General features: G+C 36.4%; 2 protein-coding genes across 2 annotated transcripts; one reads left to right on the forward strand and one right to left on the reverse strand.

The window, feature by feature from the left end:
- Window positions 1-161: 161 nt before the first annotated feature.
- ipcef1 (interaction protein for cytohesin exchange factors 1) lies at window positions 162-17,411 on the reverse strand. The gene is made up of 11 exons (XM_081379168.1): window positions 17,075-17,411; window positions 16,765-16,848; window positions 14,812-14,848; window positions 14,367-14,536; window positions 11,184-11,257; window positions 8,494-8,565; window positions 6,371-6,432; window positions 6,150-6,235; window positions 3,933-4,071; window positions 2,463-2,644; window positions 162-1,280 (listed from the first exon to the last, which is right to left on the reverse strand). The coding sequence occupies exons 1-11, from the start codon at window positions 17,225-17,227 to the stop codon at window positions 1,035-1,037; spliced, it is 1,305 nt and encodes a 434-aa protein (XP_081235294.1). The 5' UTR covers window positions 17,228-17,411; the 3' UTR covers window positions 162-1,034.
- Window positions 17,412-20,532: 3,121 nt separating this feature from the next.
- Window positions 20,533-23,544, forward strand: LOC308698806 (interferon-induced protein with tetratricopeptide repeats 5-like). The gene is made up of 2 exons (XM_081379167.1): window positions 20,533-20,607; window positions 21,350-23,544. Exons 1-2 carry the CDS (start codon window positions 20,594-20,596, stop codon window positions 22,764-22,766), a joined length of 1,431 nt encoding a protein of 476 aa, XP_081235293.1. The 5' UTR covers window positions 20,533-20,593; the 3' UTR covers window positions 22,767-23,544.
- The last annotated feature ends 2,023 nt before the right edge of the window (window positions 23,545-25,567 follow it).

Genomic DNA, 25,567 nt, shown 5'->3' on the forward strand with positions numbered 1-25,567 from the left:
TAAAACATTTTAGTCTGGGACTAGGCTTAAGCCTCGTCTGAAAACAAGGGTTAGACTTTTACTCAAGTCGCATTGGAATTGGTGACTGGTTTCCTGGCACCCTTTAAACCTCTGGTCAGTTCCCCTCAAAACGAACCACAGGTCATCGCATCATCAACTATGCATGTTTCACCAATTTTGATTAACAGAAAGTGTCTACAGTACATACGTTTTGGGTCCAGTCCATAATGACGACTCTCAATTTCTCAAATACACACAAATAGACAACACAATTTTGAAAGAAACTATTAAACAGCCATTTTTATTTCCTTTTGCACTCTTTGAGCATGAATTAATTATAAAATACCAAGTAAACATTTATACAGTTAATCATATCACGTTAATCATATGCCATTTATACAAAAATGTACAATACTTAAGACATTAAATTACAGCTGTAAAATGCTAAAATATGTACATCTTAAAAGAGACCGTCATGTTAAAAACAGGTAAACAAGACTGCGCTTCTAAACAGATTAAGCACAAACAAGTTTGTGTGTGTGTGTGTGTGTGTGTGTGTGTGTGTGTGTGTGTAATGGAGTGATTTGGTAACAAACACAAGGGCTGAACAAGAGATGTGCATGCACAGTATGAGTGAATTTGGTGAAATAAATGTATAGCCTGCATTAAAAAGTCAATCCAGACAACCAATGTCATGAGTGATTAATAAAACCAAATTAAAAACACCATTTAATTCAAACATTTGTAATAAAGCATTACAGAACGTCTACAAACATGTTCTCCTGCTTTTATCAAAACACTGAATGACAAGTAATACATCAGATAAAATGATTCTTAACTACAAAGGCGAAACGCAGTAACTCCTCATCATTTTTCTCAGTTTCATGATTTAGTTAAGTGTTCTTCCTTTATAGGCCTGAATCTGAATGAAGTGTTTCAGAGGAGCTGTATGTGTGTCCAGCAGGAAACCAGTGTCGTACAGGCACACATCTGGTTGAGTTGGTCTTTTCGGGGTTATAACCAGCGTCTCGTCTTCACAGGCTGGTCTCCGTGTAGACGTGGGCGGCAGGGAACGCAGCGATCGGGCCGAAGAGCGACAGGCGTTGGGGCTGAGTTTGAACCAGTGGTTTCTGGGCCTGCGACTCCACGGGGCTCTCGTGTTTCTCTCCCATCTCTTGCAGCAGGAGCACATTAGCATCTCGCCACTGTCTGTATTTACAAGCGCTCAGAGACGGTTCGCTCAAGACCTGCTCTATGGCCTGCAGATCAGCCTCCTTAGCCTGAAATAAAGTAAATATTGACATGTTGGTTTCTTCTCTGAAACTTTAAATATAACTTCCCAGAGTTGAAGTGAAGCTGCTATGTTTGTTATATCAATACTGCCATCTAGTGTCTGTAGACTAGGGTCAATGACAGATAGGGGTGTCAAAAAAAAAAAAAAAAAAAAAAAAAAGTGCATGTGCCAAATACTTTGTATATTCTTTGTACTCATATTTGTTTTCGACCCTTTATACAATTCAAACAGAATTTTTTTAACAGAACTGTCAACTAATAACAGTTCCTTATGTAGAATACATGTTAGTCATTATTTCACAATCAAAAAATATATACTGTAAATATACATATGTATATATTTGGAGAAATGTTAAGTGTCTGCTTCTAATTAAGTGATAAAAATCAGTAGAATTTTTTTTACACAATACTCATTTCTGCAAATAATAGTTTCGAAACACTTTACACTTTACTACAAAGTCATATTTAATATCCAATTAATTTAACTCACAATGGAAATAAGTGCACGCAAGTTCCTGATCGTGATGAATGATGGGATACGCTTAGCGTCAAAGCATTATTAAAGATAGTGAGGTTTTAGTGTCTGCACTTTGGCATTTCTTCGCCCTGGGACGGTTTTGCACACTCACTTCCTGTCGCGTACATGGGCTCTCGAGTGGCGAAAGTGTGGGTGTTGGGACAGGCCAACCGTCTGCCTCTGACTAAACGCATTTATACTACAGAATGTGCAAGTCAACTAGCCTTCTCTTGGTATATAGAGGAAGTCAAAAAAATAATTATACAAAACAGCACTGACGAAAAGAGGACAACGGTGCACTACAACTAGGCCTACAAGTCATGATCGTTACTAAAACGTCACAATTTTACCATAGTAACAGTAACCGGTTTTATGACACGTTCCATATTGAATCTAACATCCATTCGATTTTAGTGTTCAGAAGCATTTTGCAAATAAACCTACTTCAAAACAATGTTTTGCAATATATGTTATGAAGCAACATAACATCAAGAAGCCATTTTTTTGAAAGAAAAAAAAACTGTCTGGCTTAATAAAGGAAAATAGTAAAATAGTTTCTATAAATCTAGATCATTTGAGCAGTTTATAGGTTCCCTGCAAATTCATTACCATTGAGACAAACAGTAAAACATGTGAACGAGCACAATCTCACCTTTAAAGTGCTGTTTAAAGCTCGAATGAGGTGCAGTTTGTCATTAACGCTCTCATCTTTGCAGCGTCTAATGAAGGAGGACCTGAAGTCACGTTTGGTGCTCGGCTGCAGGGCCCCTGTGGGCGACAGACTCGCTTGCTTGAGGTGAAGATACAACATCTCCATCTCGTCTGACGGGGCGCCTGATGAAACGATGTCACATGAGCATTACATACCAAACTATTTACAGGATTACCATGCTTTTTGAACTATGGATTTCCATGACTTTTTCCAGGAGTTCACAATCACTGGATAAGGATTTTAAATAAATAATAATAAAATACAATTTCTAGACAAAAACAAATAGTTTTAGAGTTGAGAATAATTATAATTAGTTTTTTTTAATGGTTTTATTATTTTCATATGTTCAGAGATATTTAAGTTTGAATCTAATTTATGCTTGGCACATTTTAGTAAAAAAAGTTGTGAAATTCTTGGTATTTTTAAAGGGTCATGACATGGATTTTTATTTATTTTATTTACTATGTTCTTTGAGGTTCACTTATAATATTAATCAAGTTTTTTGCACAAATTATTTTCAACCCTCATTCTGACCCTCTGTCTGAAATGATCAGTTTTTAAAGGGTTAGTTCACCCAAAAATTAAAATTCTGTCAGTAATTACTCACCCTCATGTTGTTCCAACCCCGCAAGACCTTCGTTCATCTTCGGAACACAAATTAAGATATGTGGCTCAATCTTAAGTTTATCAAGCGACGAGAATACTTTTTGTGCGAAAAATAAAATAAAATAACGACTTTATTCCACTATTCATTTCCTTCTCTCTGGGCCTCGAGTGTATTCACGTAGTGTAACTGCGTAGCGCTTCTGGGTTATACGTCACACCCATCACACACATGACCAGCGTCGGCCAATAGTGGGCCTACGTGTGACGTATAACCCAGAAGCGCTACGCAGTTACACTACGTGAATTCACTCGAGGCCCAGAGAGAAGGAAATGAATAGTGGAATAAAGTCGTTATTTTTGGGGTTTTTTGCACACAAAAAGTATTCTCGTCGCTTGATAAACTTAAGATTGAGCCACTGTAGTCACTTGGACTATATTAACGATCTCTTTAATACCCTTTCTGGGCCAGCAAGTTATAACGCCTTAGAAGCCTATGGAGGAGTGATCCAGCTCTCAGATTTAATCAAAAATATCTTAATTTGTGTTCCAAAGATCTTACGGTCTTAAAGTCTTACGGGTTTGGAACAACATGAGGGTGAGTAATTACTGACAGAATTTTCATTTTTGGGTGAACTAACCCTTTAAGGCACAGCTTCTTTAATGCTGGTCAGTAAACGGCCACTGTTATTGGCTGATGACTGGTTGTAACAACATGAAGGTGAGTAAATTATGATCTCTTTAAACCGTTTTTACTTTGGATTTGCACTTATAAGGATAAAAAATCTCTTTCCAGCGCTCACTCACTGTCATTTCCTTTGAACTCCTGTATTTTGAGGATGGGGTCGTCCTCTGAGCTGATCTCGTGCCACGACTCACTGTCTGCGCTCTGAGTCTCTGTGCGGTGACATGGAGAGGAAGAGGAGCGGGGGGGCAGGAGACAACCCTAAGACACACACACACACACAGATAGACCTCAAATATAACAGCAATCTTTCAAGAAATACTATTTTTAAACAGAAACTTGTGTGACAAATATGTATATATATACAGTGGTTAAATTGGGCCGGGGCTCTCCGGGGCTCATCACCGGCACATAAGCCTGCTCGTTTGTGTCCTGATGTGCCTGTTTGAAGTCAGTAGCTTACTGGAAATTATGTCACATAAAATTTGATGGAAGTGATGCTTTTGAAAACATATTTCTGACAATAAATGAAAGATTTTTTAAATGGCATGTTTATTTTGTCTCGGCGGAGCTGAGATGAGAACAATAGGAACACGGCCGTATTCTTGTTCAGCTGCTTAATCTCGTTGTCAGTCGCCCATGATCACGCACCGCTCGCGCATGCCATGCGCATCTAGGCTAATACTCAGAACTCCGACACGGATAAATGTATGCAGCAATATATAAAGAATGTTCCTGGGAGATCCGTAGTTGCGCAGGATGTGGAAGCGCGCCAAAGTTCCAGAACCTTCTACTGCCTTGAAAAAAAAACAAAAAAAAAACTTGCGAGCATTATAAATGTTTTGAGCATTTTACTTCAGACACCGGATTATCAGCAAACTGCCAAGAGAACTGCTAGCTGGCTACTCAAAATAAACTAGCAATCTATCTCCAGTCAGCATATTTGTGTTTGATCTGTGTGAATTACAGAAATATAAGACTTGATAGACCTACTTTTGTAGTGTAAATGCTAAATGTCCTAATACCTGTTGATGCTACAACAATGCAAAGTATATGCTCTTAACCTTGCAGTTTTTCACATATCATGTAAGACTCAATTTCTTAGCACAAAACTTTTTCCAGAAAGTGCCATTTAATGGTTTATTTTTCAAAAAAAATTCATGGGGGGGAATACCCCCGGACCCCCCTAGGGAGAGCCCCGCCACATAATAAATCCCAATTTAACCCCTGTAAATATATATATGTGTGTGTGTCACACAAGTATCTGTTTTAAAATAGATTCTAACATTCCAATATGCTGATTTGTTAATATAATCAAGAAACATTTATTATGGTTATCAATGACTCATGCTGCTTAATATGTTTGTGGAAACCATGATTCATTTTTATTTCTTTTTTCAGGATTCTTCAATAAATAGAGAGATCAAAAGAACAGCATTAATTAGAAATTAGTGCTGGGAAACGATTAATCGCATCCAAAATAAAGGTTTGTGTTAACATAATGTGTGTGTGTACTGTGTAGAATTATTTTGTATATATAAATACACACATATGCATGTATATATTTAAAAAGAAAATGTGCATGTAATATTGTATATAAATATAAATATTTTATATATAAATATATATTTTTTAAATATATACATGCATGTGTATTTAAATATACAAAATAATTGTACACAGCACACACACACATATTATGTAACAAACTTTTAATTTGGAAGCACTATTAGAAATATAAATCTTTAGCAACATTATAAATGTCTTTACTGTCACTTTTGATGAATTTAATGTGTTCTTTCTGAATGAATAAAAAAAAAAAAAAAAAAAAAAAAAAAAAAAAAAATCGGACCCTAATTTTTGGAATGGTAGTACATGTGGAAATGCACCATTGCATCATTGTTTCACCCATTTTCGGATTATCAGCAAACTGCCAAGAGAACTGCTAGCTGGCTACTCAAAATAAACTAGCAATCTATCTCCAGTCAGCATATTTGTGTTTGATCTGTGTGAATTACAGAAATATAAGACTTGATAGACCTACTTTTGTAGTGTAAATGCTAAATGTCCTAATAGCTGTTGATGCTAAAACAATGCAAAGTATATGCTCTTAACCTTGCAGTTTTTCACATATCATGTAAGACTGAATTTCTCCATTTCTTCGCACAAAACTTTTCCAGAAAGTGCCATTTAATGGTTTATTTTTCAAAAAAAATTCATGGGGGGAATACCCCCGGACCCCCCTAGGAAATTAATAGAGGATTTGAATGCTGGCGTATAATAAACACGGTTAGCAAGCTATTAATATTAGCATGTCTGGATAAAGTGTGGGTACTCACATGCAGAGAGCCGGGGGTGAGCTGATCCGTGTCCTCCACAGACACCTCAGCTTCATCATCATCATCGCTCTCCTCACTGTAGCACTCTATATTCACACAATCACAGTCTCAATATGACAAATCAGCCACTAAAGTGTCAGGTTAGGTTTGCTGGAAGATGTGGACTGAATTAGACGCTCAGTGTTAACTAGGCTTCCGTTAGCATGTGTGTCAATCTTTACCTCCGTTCGTTGAGTCTGTGGGCTCAGGTTCATTTGAAGCCTGGGTGAGTTTAGCCAGCCATCTAGGTTTAAAAAAAAAAAAAACATTAATTACAGTAAACCTACACTTATCAGATCGGTGGAATGATTGTAATGGATCATTATGTGTGTCCTCTGCCCACAGTTTAATAGCAGCACACCCACAGTTTTCTCTCAATGTTTTCCACTCACAGGTTTATTTATGTTTCAACAAACCCTTACAGATTTTCTTTCAAAGAACTATAATTGACAGCTGATACAAACAGAAATCTACTTTTCATCAATGCAACATTTTATTTTCATTAAAAATCCAATAGAATAGAATAAAGAGCGATATTAAATAAACACAGCTTTAAGTTTTTCAGGAGGGTATACGGTATATTCAGGTAATACTACATAATTTAAAGTAATCAAATGTAAAATAACACTGAATAGTCTTCAATGTAAAAACTAAATGCAGATTAATCTGTTAAGCTGCACCCCCACTTTTTAAAAATCCCCAGAAATGACATACCCAAACTGAAACAGATACAGTTCATGAACCCTTTGCACTAAAAACACAAGTATGATCTCATTTGAAAACTGACACCTGGCAGTTTATTGTAAATGTAGAATTAATTATTGTCATAATGAAAAAAAAATAGTTATAAATAGCTTCAAAGTTTTGTAAAGTTATTAGAAATTTATTTTTATGAAACATTTTCATGAAAATATAATGGCACTGTAGCAATCTAGAAATGCACTGCAGCTAAAGCCATATGTCTGACCATATTATATTTAAAATATGAAGATGATAAGTCTAAAACTCTGTATTTAGTTAAATGTTTTTCAAGATCATGTCATGACTTTATTTTGATTAGACTCTACAATGCTACTGATGTTTAGTCATCTTTTGAGTAGTCTTTTGTCTCTATTGTTTTGTGGTGCAAACGAGCCCCATTCAGTCTCAGTCTCCCCCATGCACACATTCACACCTCTCCAGCCAGGTTATGGCTCTAAATATGCATTTCTTTTGTCTGCATTATAACGACATTATATTCACAGGCTATTCATAGAGTTTCAATCCCTAATTTCTAATTATCAAAGTTCTCACTGTATCTAACTGTATCAAATGCCCTTCTGGAATAAAGAAACATTTCAGTAAGCATTCCTATTTAGAAAAAAATCATAAAAGAATAACGGCTATGTGGCAGGTGCACCCAGAGCTAGCTAGCATGTTAGCTTAGCACACCATCAATACACAACAATTTATGAGATTAAAACCATGTTTGTGCTCCAAACATACTTTATAACGCAAGTCGAGTGTTTTAAATAATCTTCTGTGATCTAATTTGGCTTCAGATTAAAAAAAATCAGACAGAAAATATATTATTTTATAGTATTCTGCACAATGATAAAGTCTATATAGGTTAGCATTACATTATAAATATAATCTATTATTATGAAAATACCTGGCATGGCTTGAAAAACATAGGTAACTCAAATATCATCAATTATGCATTATCTAATATGCACTCATTTGCATATATTTTAAAAAACAAAATCTGAGAATTGGATAAAGCCAGGTTCAAAATTCTTTTTTCATTGTTTTCACATATTGGATGGGAAAAAGATTACAGAGGGACTTATGGATATCTACTTTTGTTATCCTGTAAATCAGAATATACTGTCAATAGCCTTAAAAAAATTATTTTCGCCATGTTTTTTGGAATAAAATGTTATATAAATCAGGCTAGGAATAATATATTTACAAATCCCTCTGTAAATGTCTTCATAATATAACTAGGTACAAGACTGGAACATTTGGTGTATATAGGTGCTACTGAAGTGGAGATTTCGGACTTGGAGTATGAGAGAAAATATTTGATAAAATACTTCAAATAGTGTGCAGAACTTTGGACACATGATATCAGATAAAGCTCAATTGAGGAGTCCACACTGTATTTTTAGCACTGGAGGTCTGCAAAACCCTGTGTTTGCAAATCTTCATCAAACGTGTTCAACTGCATAGTGTGCAGCAGAGAGATTTGGCCACAGCTAGGTGTCAATGCAGCCTGTCACACTGCAGTGCAAACATGTCACCACCAGAACAAAAAGTCACTCACTTGTTCATGTCTTTCAAGTTTTCAGCTGCAAAGTAGAGTGTCACCATGTGGAGGTGGCTTGTTTTCATTGCACTGGAAAAGAAGAAACAAGTGAACACAAATAAAAACATACACAACCCCAGCAGTTCTCAAGGATGATATATTTGGGGGTTGTGTGGTTACATAACGTAGTGGAAGCATTACAAAAATTTGACAAAGTTTGTCTTCTGTCTTATCTACATCCAATTATGGTTATCAAAGTAAAGCACCATCACTGTATGCCTTTAAGAAGGAAGTCTTAAAGCGGTTCAGACCACATACTTATAACACAGGAAACTGTCTGCTGTGAGCGCACATTAAGTGGGGTACAGATGACACCCTTCCAGTGCTTTAAAAAAAAAACTGATTTATAGGTTGAGACTTCATAGCCTGGTAATACCAGACTCTGCTACTTCACTTTGCTTCGTAGACAGAGTCTGGAATGGCATAACAGAGAAGTGTTTTCTCTCTTGCTAGGGGGCGCTTGTCTGAAGTTTAAAATCATTGGTTACCCGTAAGCCAATCACATAACGTTTGGTTATGGCGTGTGTTATGCGCAAGCTCAGCCGCATTTAACTTTCACTGTAAACACATGTATGATGCGAAAAGAAAACCATCGAGCGAAATACCGGAGTGAACATGGCTGTGAACGACTTTTGCAGATTATGTGATGTAAATCTACGCATCCACGGTACAATCAGCGTGTACGTCCCGGCTCTCAGCCCGCCCTCTGTTCGTTGATTGGCCCGGCTGTTTCCAGACCGGTGGCAAACAGAAAGCTCTGAAGCTGTCTCAGACTGAGTACAGAAGCGAAATGAAATTGAGCGGAAGTACGAAGTCTGACGTAGTCAGGCTAGAGACTTCACACCACATGTTCTAAATGCAACAGTTAAATGACAACCCCATAACTATTTTAACTACGATGTTCTGAGTAGTTGCCAGGGTGTTTCTTTGCTGTCACTAGTGTTTTGCTAGGTTGCGATGCAGTCCCTAAGGAGTGCTTTTAGTGCATTGCTATGGCTGCTAGTTTGCTCGGGGTGCTTTCTATGACAATTACTAACATAGATATGTACACGTAGACGCCGCATTCGACCGCTCCAGACATGTCGACGTGTCCGCCTTCTTGGAACCGTCAACATTTCAGATGCAGTCGTCACTCAGTGTAAAAAGTTTTTCAAGATGCCACAACACTAGAAGAAAATCCTAAAGAAATGGGATAACCTTTCACAGGTTTCACAGAGAATGTGTTGGTTTGTGTTTTAACTCAACATTACAGGTTTTAAAACCATAGTAAATTCATCTGGTTGTATTGTTTTACTGTAGCAAAATCACCAGCTGAAGTTTATTGTAGATCGAGATTTTCATACATGCATACTATTATGGTTACAAACGCACAATCAACTTGTTCTCAAGTGTTCACGGACTGTCTTTATGAAGAACAGCTTGCATAACGCGCCCAGTTGGTAATGAGGCACTTGTATCGCTGATGTATCGGTTGTTATGGTGTTGCCATGCAGCTGCTTCATGGTTTCATAGATCATTGCTCGGGTGTTTTGGCTGGTTGATATACAGTTGTAAAGACGTTCAGTGTGGATGCCAAGGAGTTCGTATGAAGTTGTTTGGGTGTTGCAGGAGGTTTCTAGGGTTTTGTTATGCTAGGATGTGCCAAGTAGTTGCCATGGTGTTTCTATGCTGTTACTATATTGGTCTGGGTGGTTGCGATGCAGTTTCTAAGGTTCTCTGAGTGGTTTTAGTGTGTTTCTATGGCTGCTGGAGTTCTGAGTGGTTTCTAGGACAATGCTAGTTGGTTTCTAAGGCACTGCCAAGTTGTTGCTATGGTGTTGCTACGAGGTTTGATAGTCCATTTCGAGTGGGTCCTCGACGTAGGATGTTGCTAGGATGTTCTGGGAGGTTGTTAAGATGTTCTGTGTGGATGACAAGGAGTGCCTATGAAGTTGATTGGGAGTGGCATGTGGCTGCTAGGTGGTTCCTAAGGTGGTGTGAATGTTTATAAATGTGTTGTTAAAGCTGCTATAGTATTCTGGGTCGTTGTTAAGGCGTTGCTAGGTGGTTCCAAATGTGGTCTGAGTGTTTTTAAATGTGTTGTTAAAGCTGCTACGGTATTCTGGGTCGTTGTTAAGGTGTTGCTAGGTAGTTCCAAAGGTGGTGCGAGTATTTTTTAAATGTGTTTCTAATGCTGCTACAGTATTCTGGGTCGTTGTTAAGGCGTCGCTAGGTGGTTCCTATGGCATTGCTATATTGCTGGTAGGAGATTGCTTACTTGACCAGGTGAAAACAGCTCCCCATCTCTCTATGACATTCTGGTCCCTTTCTGGGAATATTTCTGTTCATTTTATCATCCCCAGGTGAAAATCATAAATCATACAAAAAAAATTGTAATACGCCTCTCCTTGACAAGCCACATATTTTAAGGTATAATTAATTTGCAAAGGGGCGAGTTTCACATCAGAGTAATACTTTTGGTTAGGGATTTGACCAAGTCTTATATGTTGCCAAGTATAAGCAAACTGCACTAACCACCCAACATGCAGTAATTTCAGAAAGACAGATAAGATGCATTGATACGATGCAAATAGGCATTTCGTGTTACTAGGTCAGTTTTTTTACAAACCACAAGCAGTCAAAAATCTAAATAAGGAAGACAAACTCACAACTTCTTCTTGCATTCGGTAGCCTGTTCTACGATGAAGTCCCTCATGTTGATGTAGCCTTCGGCCTTCTCTGCCTGGAAGGAAATGGAGATCATTTATCTCTAGAAAAGGGCTGAGCTTTCTAAAAGCATCGTAAAACCAAGTACATTGTAGAAACCACTGGCACCAATGGTTTATACAATCTACTTAAGATAGCTATGCTTTTGAGAAATGTAGCCTTTCTCTGGAGCAGGTTTTATTTTGGGTAAAAGATCGCAAACCAAAATTGAACCAATCAGCTGTGAGCAAAAAAACATTTCTCTGACAAGTCACCCCAATGTTGCTCCAAAGTTAAGCGCTTCACAGTGCAAGAATTTTGGGTCAAAGACGAAAAGAGGTCTTATAAGGCATATTTAAAACAGGATATGCTAATATTAAAAGACACTATTTAAAGATTTGTTTTAAAAATTTGACATAATGACATTAATAGTATGGGTCTTTTGTGTGGAGAATCCCCTCAATGGCCTCTCTTGAACTTGTGACATGCTGTAGTGAGGGGGAACTCGGTTCAGAAATATTGTTAAGCTATTATTCTGACATTTGCAATCCTCAATCCCTTTCTCATTTGCTTGCTAAAAGCCCGTTCACACCAAGTACAAACGATAACTGTAAACGCTAAAGATATAGTTCTAAAAATCTTTAGAGCCCTTAAGCTGCTTGATTTGCATTTACTTTTTGGCATTTTACAGTGCCTAGCAACTCTCTCTGCTCATGGGCATCTAAAATAAATCAATAACACAAATAAAACAAAATAAAAATGCACTAAAATAGTAATATTTATAAAAATGTTACACATTTGTCAGTGCTATTTATCTGTAATACAAAAAAGATGCTTAAATTGTTATCTAGACAGTGATACTGTTACAAACTGCTCCGAGACACGAAGGTTGAGATCCAAATGCAGCTTTAATTAAGGGGCAATCCAGACATATAATCCAATATACAGGCAATAGGTCAAAACACAGGTAGGCCGTCCAAACAAACAAACAAACAAACCAGGCAGGGGTCAGAGGCCAAAGAGTAATCCACGGAACAGGCAAAAAAAAAAAAAAAAAAAAAAAAAAAAAAATCGAAAAACCAGGAGACAAGAAACCAGGGAAAATGCTCAGAAATGCAGTGCAACAACATACAAAACTTCGCCCTGAGTGAATGAGTGAACATGGTATAAATAGGCTGAGACTAACAGGGTAATGAGACAGGTGAATGCAATCAGTGATGATGAGTCTGGGCAGTGAGTTATGGGAAATGTAGTTTGTGAGGGAGTGATAATAGTCTTGTGTGGAGTACCCTCTGGTGGCTCTCAAGGGCACTCCAGCTGGTGACCATTATAGATACTGTCATTCAGTGTAATGGATGAAACTGTGGTATAACAGAGAATGTGCATTGCACTGAATGACAAAAACATTCGGGGTGCCTTTTGATGATGTCACAGACTGCTAGTCAGTTATTTCTATACGATTTCAAAATGGCTCCTTGTTCCTTTTTCACTAAATGACCGCTAAAAAAAAACTGCGTATTCAATAAAAACTGTAAGACATAGTCTTAAATTTGACTTTCGTTAGGGCAGTGCGTCATATTTCAAGGCCTTGTCACTTTAAAGGCACACTATGCAGTTTCCTTTTTTCTCAAACAGCGACCCCTAGAGTCGATGTGGAGTACTTGTATTTAACGATTCAGTCATAAATACCACTCACGCAGAGCCGTCTCTGCACTCTTCCGACCGCGCTTTCTTCATTTTCTTTGTCGATGCTGCCATGATTCACGTCTGAAATGCGTGCTAGTGTCTTCCATAGAGGCTGCTTCATATGTTGTTGATGTATGTGACATCATGCCGTAAAGCAAGTCGTGATTCTCGCGAGATTTGTTGGGGCGCCACCTCTCAAACTTGCATTGCTGGTTTTGCCAGCGGCGTCCCCCCCCGCTTTGCTATCGGGATGATTCGCCCTACTACGAGTTTGTTTACCATTGAAATGATTTTAAAGCTGTTATATTAAGGTACAAATCTTGCATAGTGTGCCTTTAATGAATTTAATTATGTGGCGACCGAGAAACTGTGCCACGAAACGGGCTAAGTGTGCATTGTCATATGCCAAGTTTAATGGTTAATGAAAAAACATTGGTGCAGTAAAATATTATACAAACTTGGATTCCATTAGGGCAGTATAATAATAATAATAATAATAATTCATTACATTTATATAGCGCTTTTCTCGACACTCAAAGCGCTTTACATAGAAGGGGGGAATCTCCTCAACCACCACCAATGTGCAGCATCCACTTGGATGATGCGACGGCAGCCATATTGCGCCAGAACGCCCACCACACACCAGCTTACTGGTGGAGAGGAGACAGTGATGAAGCCAATCAGTATATATGGGGAGGATTAGGAGGCCATGATGGACAGAGGCCACTGGGCAAATTTGGCCAGGATGCCGGGGTTACACCCCTACTCTTTCGAAAGACATCCTGGGATTTTTAATGACCACAGAGAGTCAGGACCTCGGTTTTACGTCTCATCCGAAGGACGGTGCTCTTTTGGCAGTATAGTTTCCCCGTCACTATACTGGGGCATTAGGACCCACACAGACCACAGGGTGAGCACCCCCTGCTGGCCTCACTAACACCTCTTCCAGCAGCAACCTGGTTTTCTCAGGAGGTCTCCCATCCAGGTACTAACCAGGCTCAGCCCTGCTTAGCTTCAGTGGGCAACCAGTCTTGGGCTACAGGGTGATATGGCTGCTGGTATATATTATTATATATTAGTATATATACATTGTCCCCTATTAAAATTATTGGAACAGTAAAATGTTCTAAAATTATATATTTCGCAAGTAACAAGTTAACAGTCCAGACTCTTAATGAGAAATAAATCAAACTGCTGGTGTGATTGGCTGTTCACTGCACTTAGGTGCACACGCTCCAGAGCAAATCATTAAACTCTGGTTCAAACCCACACAACCCAGCTGACAGAGAACATTTATAGTGATGCTAACACTAACCTCAGAGTTAGTTCAACCAGCTTTGTGCCATAGGCTTCTCATTTCCAAATGAGATAATAAATCATCTTTCAACACATAAACACACTTGTTCACATTTTCCGTAGAGACACCACGCATTATCAAAGAAAAACCACACAAGACTTACTGTGTCGGATGTGTACCAGTAGAGCGAACATTTCTTGAGCACAAACCAAAACTTTTTCCATCTCCAGCCCAAGAGCCCTTTGCTTTCTTTCCTTTTGTACAACCAGCCCTGACAGTCGCCCTGGCCCAGGTCTTTCACAGAGACCCTTCTGCGGCTCATCACACCATCTCCTATCACAAACAACAAACCAACACATGACAATAAGACAACAACAGTGCCGTTCTCACTGGGTTCACTGCTTAACAGTACTTTGGAACATCAATAGCAAAGATAATAGTGCATGATGCAGTCAAAAAGTCATGATTACGTTAACAGAATCCAAATTTATCTTTGTACATTGTGTACTGGCAAAAACAGGAACATTTTACTCCTTCAGCAAGTTTAAAACATCTATAACTTATCTTGACAAAAATAATCGTGTGTTACAACACTTCTTCCTGCTTACCTTGAGGCTTCTCGGCAGCAAAGTCTTGAAGAGGGTACTGAAAGAACAAGGAGAAAGAAAGACTGTAAATTAAACAGTGAGCTCAGCCATCAGCGCCCACAGCTCCGAGAGACAGCGCTAATAACACAGCCTTCACTTCCCTGTACCAACACACACATGCCAGTAAGAGAGTTCAAGTACACACGCACACACTAATGCTGAGATCCTTCCTCTCTCTCACTTTCAAAACGCATTCACATAAATGCTATATATAGCTATGTACAGTGTATGGAGACTTACCACAAGGCTTCTGAATATCATTTTGAAACTACTCTAATCAGATAGTTGGCGTGTGAAGCAGTCTGTCATATTTGAAAACATTTTTTTTTTTTAATTCTTGTTAAGTTATTACGCATTCATATTTTATGAGTTCATATTCATTGAGAGGCTAAATGGAAAATTCAGACTTTTAAAAAATTCATGTCATGCCGCAGGACTATTTAAGTGAACTGCTGATTAAGAATGGTAATAAATAAAAAAAAAGACTCAAATCTATTTTCTAAATGCATATTTAGATCTCATTATGAACAATTCAAGTTTCAACTTCATTTTTAAAATCTTTTTTTGTTCTCGTAATTTTTAGTTAAAATGTCATAACTGGATCTTCCCCAACTGATGATTAAGAACCAAATCGCTGCCCTATATGTTCTTATTATTTTTTTCTCGATAATCCGTTTAACTTGGATGTACGTCACAACATGGAAGAAAAGATTGGTTTCATCATGACTTTAGGCCAGAGAATTGTATGTGTTTTGGCCTTTCATTTACACGACAACAGCATTTTAGGGGCCTGAAAACGCAACCTTTTTTGAAAACGATACCATTATCATCTCTGTGTAAACTACAAAAACGCGACTTTGTGAAACAGTGACGTCATGAGCATGTGTATTATGTGTTCAGTATTACCTACAGTATTACCTACAGTGCGTAAAGTTTCGCCAACTACTGGCCTGGAAGAATAATACACATTTTTAATCATTTTTGCAGATCCGTGTGAACGGGGATTGTTTTTGACAATGTTGTTGTCTGTACGAAAAAAAGAAAAGAAAAAAAAAACGCAAAGAAAAACCTTTTTAGTACATCATTGTTGTGAAAACATACCCCAAGTTTAGCAGCTGACTTGTTGTTCCACATAGTGGCATTTCTAAAATCTACACCTTTGCCGGTTTATAATGCACATTTCTTAAGTTTTAAAGACTTTTTTGTATACTTGAGTAAACATTTATTTAAATTCAGAAATATTGTGACAAGACAAGAGGTCCAGATAACCTAACCCCCCCCCCCCAAAAAAAAAAAAATATTATTTAGTTTTTTCTTTGTGGAAGTATCTAGAAGGTGGTTTCCAAATTTAGCTAACAGTGTTTGAACATAAGCAATAATCACACTCACAGATACACATTCTGCTGAGTATTATGTAAAGTAATCTTCAGCAGAGCTTAGGAACAGCTGACAGTTCAATAGGAAGTAGTTTATGATGCAAAAAAATAGAATACAAATATGATAAAATGGGCTCTGAAAACACTGAACGTACAGGAAACACTCACAACATCTGCAAAACTTACAACAATTAAAATGTAATGCTATGGAAGTGGCAGCTGTCCAATTATTTAAGATGTTTTCTAGCGGTGTTTCATAATAGCTTAAACATTATTTTCAGCTACTTCTGTATTTGGTGTTGATTTGATATTGTAATTAATACAGTGGGATTTTTTCACTCGATGATTCAGTTTTAAGTATTTGACACAAATGCTGTGTGTGTATATGGTTAGGAAATAAATAGGCCCTCAGAAAGGTAAAAGATGAATAACATGCCACTATTCCAGGGGTGAAATACTTGCAAAAGATATTTCTGATACTAGTCAAAGCATTTGTTGATCCCAAAACAATAACTGGGAGGAAAAAGTGATCACTTACTGACTCAGTCTGTCTGTTCATCATCCTGTGATTCTCCTCTGCTGCCTTCAGAGAGGAGACCAGTAGAAATATCTCTTCTACCAACTGAACAAATAAAAACAAGTCATTATCAACGTCTTTTATATTCTAATTTAATAATAATAATAATAATAATAAAGAAATATAAAGTAAGTTTGATGTTTGTTTGAAGCATCTTTGACTGACAAACAGATGCTACCCACACTATACTGTGACCAGTGCATACGGTTGTTACACTCTTTCTTGTTGTGTTACTGTTATTATTAAGTAGTTTTTATTGTATTTTACTTACCTGTAACCAGCATGTGAAAACTTGGAGGTATTTTATCCCTCTGAAAACCGCTCTTGCAGACATCCCAGATCCTGTACAAGCAAGCTGTGTGAGAGTGTTTGTGAACGCTGAGTTGGACTTGCATGAGCCTCTAATGACGCCTTTAATTTGCATAATTGATTTAATCAGTCGCGTCTCTTCATCACATCTTTTGTGTTTAACTATGAGGCATTATAATCAGATCTTTTTATGTCATTGTATTCCAGAGTAAACTGATGGACTGCTTAAAAGAAGCACTTGGTAAAGCTGTGTGTTGTTGTCTGATCCAATTCCCTGCGCTTCAGGAACCGACCACTGCGGGGCGCTATTGCATTGCACAGATGATGATGATGATGATGATGAAGAGACTTTTTTATAAGGTAATATTGGTGATACTGTATACCACACAGTGAGAGAATAAAGTAAAGAAGAGTTATGTGTGACATGTTCAACAGTATTTTGGTCATAAATGAAAACAAGAATTGGAAAAAAATACGGTCAAATATACGTTATTTATACCCTAATAAAGTTAGAGAGGTATCCTTTAAAACATTGCACAGACTTTACCTTGTTAAGGAGTTATTTTGAACGTTTCGCTGTAAAAAAATAATAATCTGTGATACATATTTTCTTTCAATGTTTAGCCAATATTCAAGAATATTTTTGGATTGACGTCTCTTCATTTCAAGGTTGTTTGGAACAATGTCATTTTTTCCTCTTTTTTCTTCTTCTTATTTTTCCCCAAAATGTCTTGTTTTAGGCTACTTTTACATACCACATTCATGTAAATATATATATATATATATATATATATATATATATATATATATATATATATATATATATATATATATATATACATACAGTACATGTCAAAAGTTTGGAAACATTACAATTTTTTATATTTTTTATATTATAAGTCTCTAATTGCTTATCAAGGCTGTGTTTATTTGATCGAAAATACAGGAAAAAAAACAGTAATATTGTGAAATATTATTACAACTTAAAATAATAGTTTTCTATTTGAATATACTTTAAAAAATAATTTATTCCTGTGATGCAAAGCTGAATTTTCAGCATCATGACTCCAGTCTTCAGTGTCACATGTGACATCCAGTCTATCACATGATCCTTTAGAAATCATTCTAATATTCTGATTTATTATGAGTGTTGGAAACAGTTCTGCTGCCTAATATATTTGATGAATAAAAGGTTAAAAAGAACTGCATTTATTCAAAACTATTCTTTACTATCACTTTTTATCAATTTAACACATCCTTGCTGAATAAAAGTATTGATTTATTTAAAAAAAAGAAAGAAAAAAATTACTGACCCCAAATTACTGACCAGTAAGTAGTGTATATTGTTGTTACAAAAGATTTCTATTTTTAAAACATTTGCTTCTTTTTTTTTTTTTTTTACTTTTTATTCATCAAAGTATCCTAAAAAAGTATCACATCTTATGAAAAAATATCAAGCAGCAGAACTGTTTCCAACTTTGATAATGAATCTAAAGGATCTAAAGGATCATGTGATAGACTGGAGTAATGACCCTGAAAATTCAGCTTTGCATCACAGAAATAAATGATAATTTAAAGTATAATAAATTGAAAACCAATAATTTTAAATTGTAACAATATATCACAATATTACTCTTTTATACCCCGGCATAAATTGTTTTCACCTACATAATATAGTAATGTAATATATCCGTATATTATATATTTTCATTTCATCTGTTGTGAGTTGTATGTTTGTATGAATTTTTTACATTCTAATTAAAATAAATAAATAAATAAGAGAGTAAAGTAAAGGCCCAAACATGGATGGGACTTGGTGGAAAAGCTAGGTATGTTGGACTATATATATATATGTATATATATATATATATATATATATATATATATATATATATATATATATATATATATATATATATATATATATATATATATATATATATATATAGCGAAACATAAACTCACAACATAACGCAATAGATGTTTTTAATATTATATATTTCAGCATAAAGTAATGAACATAATGTTGCTAACATTTATAATTTAATTACTAATGAAATGCTGCATGTAATAAGCTAAGTAGTCCTATTTATCATAATAATAACATACAAGTAATGCCAGAAAGATATCAGTTCTGCTGTTGTTCATAAATACCAGTTATGTTGTACAATGAGAACGTTGTCACGTCGGCAGAAAGAGTCATCTGTGTCCCAAAGAGCAGTGAGCCAGGGTCCTTATTGTGCTCCCCTCACTGCAGCCGTAAATGTGTAAATCATTAATAGCCTAATTATTAACACTGCAATTTTCCATTCAATTTTCCATTTTTATTTCATTGTGACTTTAAGCATATATGGTACGGTGTTGCCTCCAGGAAACATAGTCTCTTTTAGTTTATTTTTAATAAAATGAGACACCCATCTATTGGTCAAACCTATCTCAGGGGAGAAGAACTAAGAACTAATCAATGAAAGTGCAAAAAAGGGGTCACATGACCCACATTTTGTTTTTTGTTTCAGCACATGTGCAGAGGTCACATGGCTTCACATTTTCCCCAGTGAAAGGGCATTTTTCACTCATTTGCCACCAGTTAATCACCCACTCACCGGTAAAGAAGTATTTTCAAGAACTTTACATTATATATCATCAAATGTTTTAAAGAACATAACAAAAAATTGTGTGTTGCCTCAAGGCAACATTGTACCACAATGGAATCACATAAGGCCATACCAGGCTACTAGGTTGGAATACAAATATATTATATTTGTAAGGAAAAGAGTGAAAATTACCAAAATATATTTGCATTTTTGCATGATTTTGTAATGCACTTATATTCACACTATATCTGCCATGATCTGCACATTTTCTATAGCACCTAAAAAAAGGTATAAAGCACAACTACCAGTTGATGAGGTTGAGGATGAGGTGCTATACTGTGATGAGGAAGATGAGGTCAAAGTGACAGTGAATTCTGCAGGGAAGAAGATGCAGATGAGGATGAAGATGGAAATGATAACTTGATGAAATGATGGTTTGGTAATACTAGTGTTCCACTATGGTTCAATGTTGCCTGAGAGCAACCACTGGATATGAAATGTTAGTTTTTAATAAATATGAAATGTGTTATACATTAAAAACTGGATAAATGTGTTTGTTCAAGTGTCTGGTAATAGAAATAGATGTTTTCAATTGTTATATGTGAAAAGGTCAAATTCTTCAATTTGTACATTGTAAAAATAAATGAAAATGTTTATTGATATTGTTATAGTGTCCAATTTTGAGCAATAAAAACACCACAAATAATGTTTTACTCATTGATATCATATTGCATACCATAGAGGGTTAACTCTTTGAGTCAAGAATTGATGGGTGTGACTAAATCAATGGAATAAAAACTGAAAGTACGGCGCTAGGTGTAGCCTACTGGTCTTGTGAAACACCACTCTGCGTAGGCTATAATTTCGTACAAGCAAAAAGAAAAAGGATGTCAGAGATGAGGTTAGTGCTGTTTTATTTCTGTAACTCAATCTGAGCATTTGACAAGTGGTAATGCAACAGAGCTTGCAATCAGATCGGGCGACTTTAATGCATTTAAAACTCACAGTAGCTTATCTAGAACGCCGAGTTATTCTGTTTAGATTATACACATAAAAAAATACTCTCCAAATCTTCTTTGGAACAATGTGAATTGTTAATAGCTCTATACAAATAATTTAAATTAAAGTGAATACCTTGAAAGCAATTATAAAAGAGTCTAAATGTTGTATCTACAGTATCAGAGCTAAATTTCTTTTGTGCATCAGGCAATCCTAGCGCTGAATAAAAAAATCTAATCAGAGATCAGGAGTATTGGGATGGTGGGGTTGATGGATAAGTGTTGTATTGAATGTATAATTGTGTGGTTTGAGTGAATGTCAATGTTGAATGTATGTTAAATGTTGTGGTAAACATGGATACTGTCATGCAAGAAAAATTTCAGACTTCAGTCTGACAATAAAGTAAGTAAGTAAGTAAGTAAATTTCCCCCCTAATTTCATTCCCTTTATGGCTAATTTGTAGTTAAATATACCCAGATTTGTTCAGTGCATGATTAAGGTATAGCGTAAATAGAAAAATAATTATTGTTTATTTGATATAAATGTCTAATGTATCATGAAAGCATGTTTAAGAGCATTAGCTCATATTAAATAGCCTATAATGTAGCCCCAACCTACTTAGCTAACTCATTTTATTTTGTCAGTTCAATCCTGGACGGTTTAAAAATGAAACTGGATCAGTTGGAGTGTCACTTCACATGGGGCGTTGAAAAGGGCGAAGTAGCCATAGCTGACCTCGTCATCAGACTTGAAGAACAGGCCAAGCTGGATCTAGGGAGGGAAGAAGGAGCTGCACGAGCACAATGCTCTTTGGGATTTGTGAAATTCCTTCTTGACCGCAAAGAAGAGGCCCTTGCCCACCTGTTGAATTCTGAGACACTCGTTAAAGAAAACCTAGGTGACAACTGTGACAAGACTCTCATTGTCACCTATGGGAATTTTGCCTGGGTGCACTACCACATGAAGAACTACAAAGAGTGTGAAAGTTACCTGAAGAAACTTCAGAAGATAAATGAAACATTTCCAACAGAGTTTTCATCTGTTCCAGAGGTTCTTGGTGAAAAAGGATGGGCCTATCTTAAATTCTCTCACAAGTATTATGACAGAGCCGTAGAAGTTTTCCAGAAGGCTGTGGAACTGGATCCAGAAAATAGCGAGTGGAACGCTGGTTATGCCATTGCTCTGTATCGCACTGAAACTGGTACTCACACTGAGTCTTGCACTGTGGATTCACCTGCGATCAAACAGCTGAGAAAGGCCATTGACATCAACCCAGATGATGATGTTCTGAGAGTCCTTCTAGGACTTAAGTTTCTGTCATTATCCAAGAGCTTGATGAATGACTCTGAGCAATTGGTTGAGAAAGCCTTGAATGGGTCTCCAGAACATCCGCATGTCATGAGATATGTTGTAATGTTCCTCAGGGATCAAGGACATATAGACAGGTCTATTGCACTGCTGATGAAAGCACTTGAAAGATCACCAAATTCAAGCTTCATACATCATCAGTTGGCAATGTGCTACAAGACCAAGAAAATTAATTTACAGAAAGAAAAAAGGCGCAAGGTGGAGGTAGATGAGGCTCGAGATCAATTAATATACTATTTAGAAATGGCAACATCCCTAAAAGATTCCTTTCTCTTTGCAATGTGTGAGCTTGCATTACAATATGGAGAGAGACATGATCTGCTCAAGGCAAAGGAACTGTTTGATAAAACATTAAAGACAGCAAAAGAGAAAAATGAACATCTACAAGTAGTCCATTTTTATTATGCTCAGTTCCAGCTGTACTGTAACAGACGTGAGGATTTAGCAATTTTGCACTACCAGGAGTGTTTGACAATGGCTCCACAAACTATTGATGGGACTAAAAGTGCACAGAAACTGATAAATATCGCCAAGAGACGTGTCAAGGTTAATCCAAATGATTGGAAGGCCAGTGAGATAATGGGATTAGTTTATCAACACAAACATGAGATGTGTCAGAGTTATTCAGACATTTCAGGCAATGAAGAGAATGATGAGTTTCTGAGTAATCTTTGTGAGCTAATGTCTTTGTAATAAAATAATAACTGTTTACAAGGATGCATAACCAGGGATAAAAAATAGGTCTAATTTGCGCATTTATGTGCACAGAAAACTGGTGCGTAGGCATTTAGTTAACTTGTTCCTACCCTTGTTCAAATGTTGAAGACGGAGTGAGTCTTCATATAGTATAATTAGTCTATAAGAAGATTTGCATAACCTCACCTCTCTCCCTTTCCTGCTTGCCTGTTCTCTCATGCACACTCGGTTTCATTTAGAAGGAATTTTAGTACGCACTAATGTATGAATTGTGATTTCTTAGTAAAAATGTTAGTGCACAAAAGCCAATGTGTAAAGTGGCATGATTTTGTACCTCTGAAATCTTTTTTTTTTCTACCTTGCAGATCTGTTTTATTCAGTTCTTATTATTATAGAATGTTATGGTTATGTGGGAGCAATATGTGATCTTTGTCAAAAAGTAGCTTCACCTATAAAGTGAATTAAAGTGATAAATGTAATCTGGAGAAAGGAAAAAAACAACAAATATCTTTAATGCAAATTCAGAAAGTCTTAAAAAAATGTTTTATCCAGTTGTTGCAGTTGTACTTATTTTTTATGTTATGTCTTCAGATGTATTTTATTAATTTACATTTTAGCCTATTCATTTTTTCTCCTTGTTGTATTTGTATTGGGTTGTATATTTGAGTTGTATTTTATTTCTGTTAAAGCTGTGCTAGTATATTATGTTTAATTTCACAGTATTAACTACACTTGTTTTGCTTTGATAAATAAAACATTTGACAAGAAAAACTGCAAAACTTGTGATGGAAAATCTTTTTGTTTAGGACATCCTGGAATGTTGACATCCTTGTTGGCGAATGGAATCCTTTGTTGACGAAGCACAGCTACTTGGGCGCCAAGATATCACGCAACACCTGAAATCCGCTATCTCTGCGCCCAAGATATCTGATATCTCTACGCTCAAGTAGCAGTGCTTCGCCTGTGCTTCACCCCAATATAGTCCCAAGTCAATATATGCCTAGGAAATCGCCTAGTCTTAATCTGCACTGCTATTTGTACTCGTGAATACCCAGGCCACAAGAAGTAATTCGTTTTTTTTTTTTTTTTTTTATCACTTTTACTCACGACATGCTATCCGGCAACAAAGGATTCCATTCATTATGCTAAGCTAAACTAGCAGCGGTGCTGCCAGACTAAGACAATGCATGCAATGAGACAAAAATGCTTTTGCCCATCTATCTAAATGTAGGGGAGAGGGTGAATAACCCCTATTTAAAAAAAAATTGTGGCGTGTTCCTTTAAGTGTTGATTTAAGAATGGAGGAGGAACTCAAGGAACTTAGAGGACTTGTGGCCCAGTGGAAGGCAGACAACATCTTCTAATGTGCCCGATGAAGAACCTGTTCCACCTCATCCAGTCGGTGTGAGTGCTAGTGTAAGACTTGAGGAATTAGAAGATGCTGGGCCATCTGGTTGAGGAACGACCACTCCCCAAGAAGACAAAGTACGTTTCTGGAAATTAACATTTGAACTCTCTCTTGCGAAATTAGTATTCCCATCCTAGATGCAAGTCTCATCTCAGTATTGTATTAATTTAGATTTATTTCCCTTCACTCCTTTTCCAACGGTTCTTCTCTCTCTCATGCTTTGATCAACTGAAATTCACCCAAAAATCTATATGGTTTAATGTGAACAATTATCATACAATACATGTCTGGTATCACTTGAAAAGTGTCAGTATGACTGGTACAAAGGTCTCTTCCCCAAAGAAGTAAACCAAAAGGTAATAAAGTTTTTAAGAGTTTAGAGATATCTTGCTTACACACAAGAAGTAGAAGAAGTAGACACACAAGCCATGTCAGGGACATGATAGCGACAGTGTAAATAAGGACTGACGTAAAATTCATGGTATATGAATTTTAAAGATCTCCTTGTTTGCCTTCACAACAAGAGATTAAACCTAAATTGGGATAACATCTTCCAAATTATATTCTGGTACTCGATGAAGAGCTGTAAATTAGAGCCTAAAGTTTTAAAATCAGCAAAATGCTTTCTCCATTGTTTTATTGGCTATTGCAACAAACTAGCAACACTTTGATAATTATAGCCAACAGCAGAATAAAAATTCTGAGTTTAACTATTGGAAAACGTGATTTGATCAATGAAAAGATGTTACTATATTTTCGTCAAGAAAACGCATGATTTAATGTTTCTGAGAGTGGTTCAGAGCAAAGCCCATGGGTACACCCACTCAGAGAACACACACTTTTTCTCCCTGTTCCATGGGAGCTGTTAGCCAAATAGTAACACAAATTAAATCTATCACATCTTGTAAATCAGCTTAAATTACCACTCTGCCTTCATAATATTTAATCTTTAAGACTAAATTAAACAAATAGGAATCTAAAAAGAAAAAAGAGAAACGGCGAATGTGCATCTCATCAGCCCTGAGCCAAATTCCTTTTCAACATTCAAATGTTATGACATAATAATGCAGTCTGTGACATCTTATCCCTCAAAAAGAAAATCTGAGCAGGGATTTGACCATGCGCTCAGAATGTACTTGCAGTTCATTGGGTGTTAAAAACAACAACAGAGTCCCTCATTGGCTTTCAGCCTGACCATTGTTGTACACACATTGTACATGACAGTGCAGCTGTGACTGCAGGATCAAATCACAAGAATTGCCTTTTGCAAAATGAACACTTTGGCAACTGTCCAGAGACTCTTCAGAGACCAGAAATAATATTATTTAATTTATATTTCTTTTAATATAATATAATTGAATTATAAATCAAATTATAATATACATTATAT

Source organism: Scardinius erythrophthalmus (genome assembly GCF_964197995.2).
Source record: "Scardinius erythrophthalmus genome assembly, chromosome: 11".
In the NCBI taxonomy this organism is placed as follows: domain Eukaryota; kingdom Metazoa; phylum Chordata; class Actinopteri; order Cypriniformes; family Leuciscidae; genus Scardinius; species Scardinius erythrophthalmus.

Excerpts from the sequence above, each read along its gene's own strand:
- ipcef1 (XM_081379168.1), bottom strand. The coding sequence starts at position 17,227 with ATGCAAATTAAAGGCGTCATTAGAGGCTCATGCAAGTCCAACTCAGCG. Across the intron at positions 16,849-17,074 it reads TTTTCACATGCTGGTTACAG|TTGGTAGAAGAGATATTTCT; the intron begins GTAAGTAAAATA and ends TTATTTGTTCAG. Across the intron at positions 14,537-14,811 it reads TGCTGCCGAGAAGCCTCAAG|GAGATGGTGTGATGAGCCGC; the intron begins GTAAGCAGGAAG and ends TGTTTGTGATAG.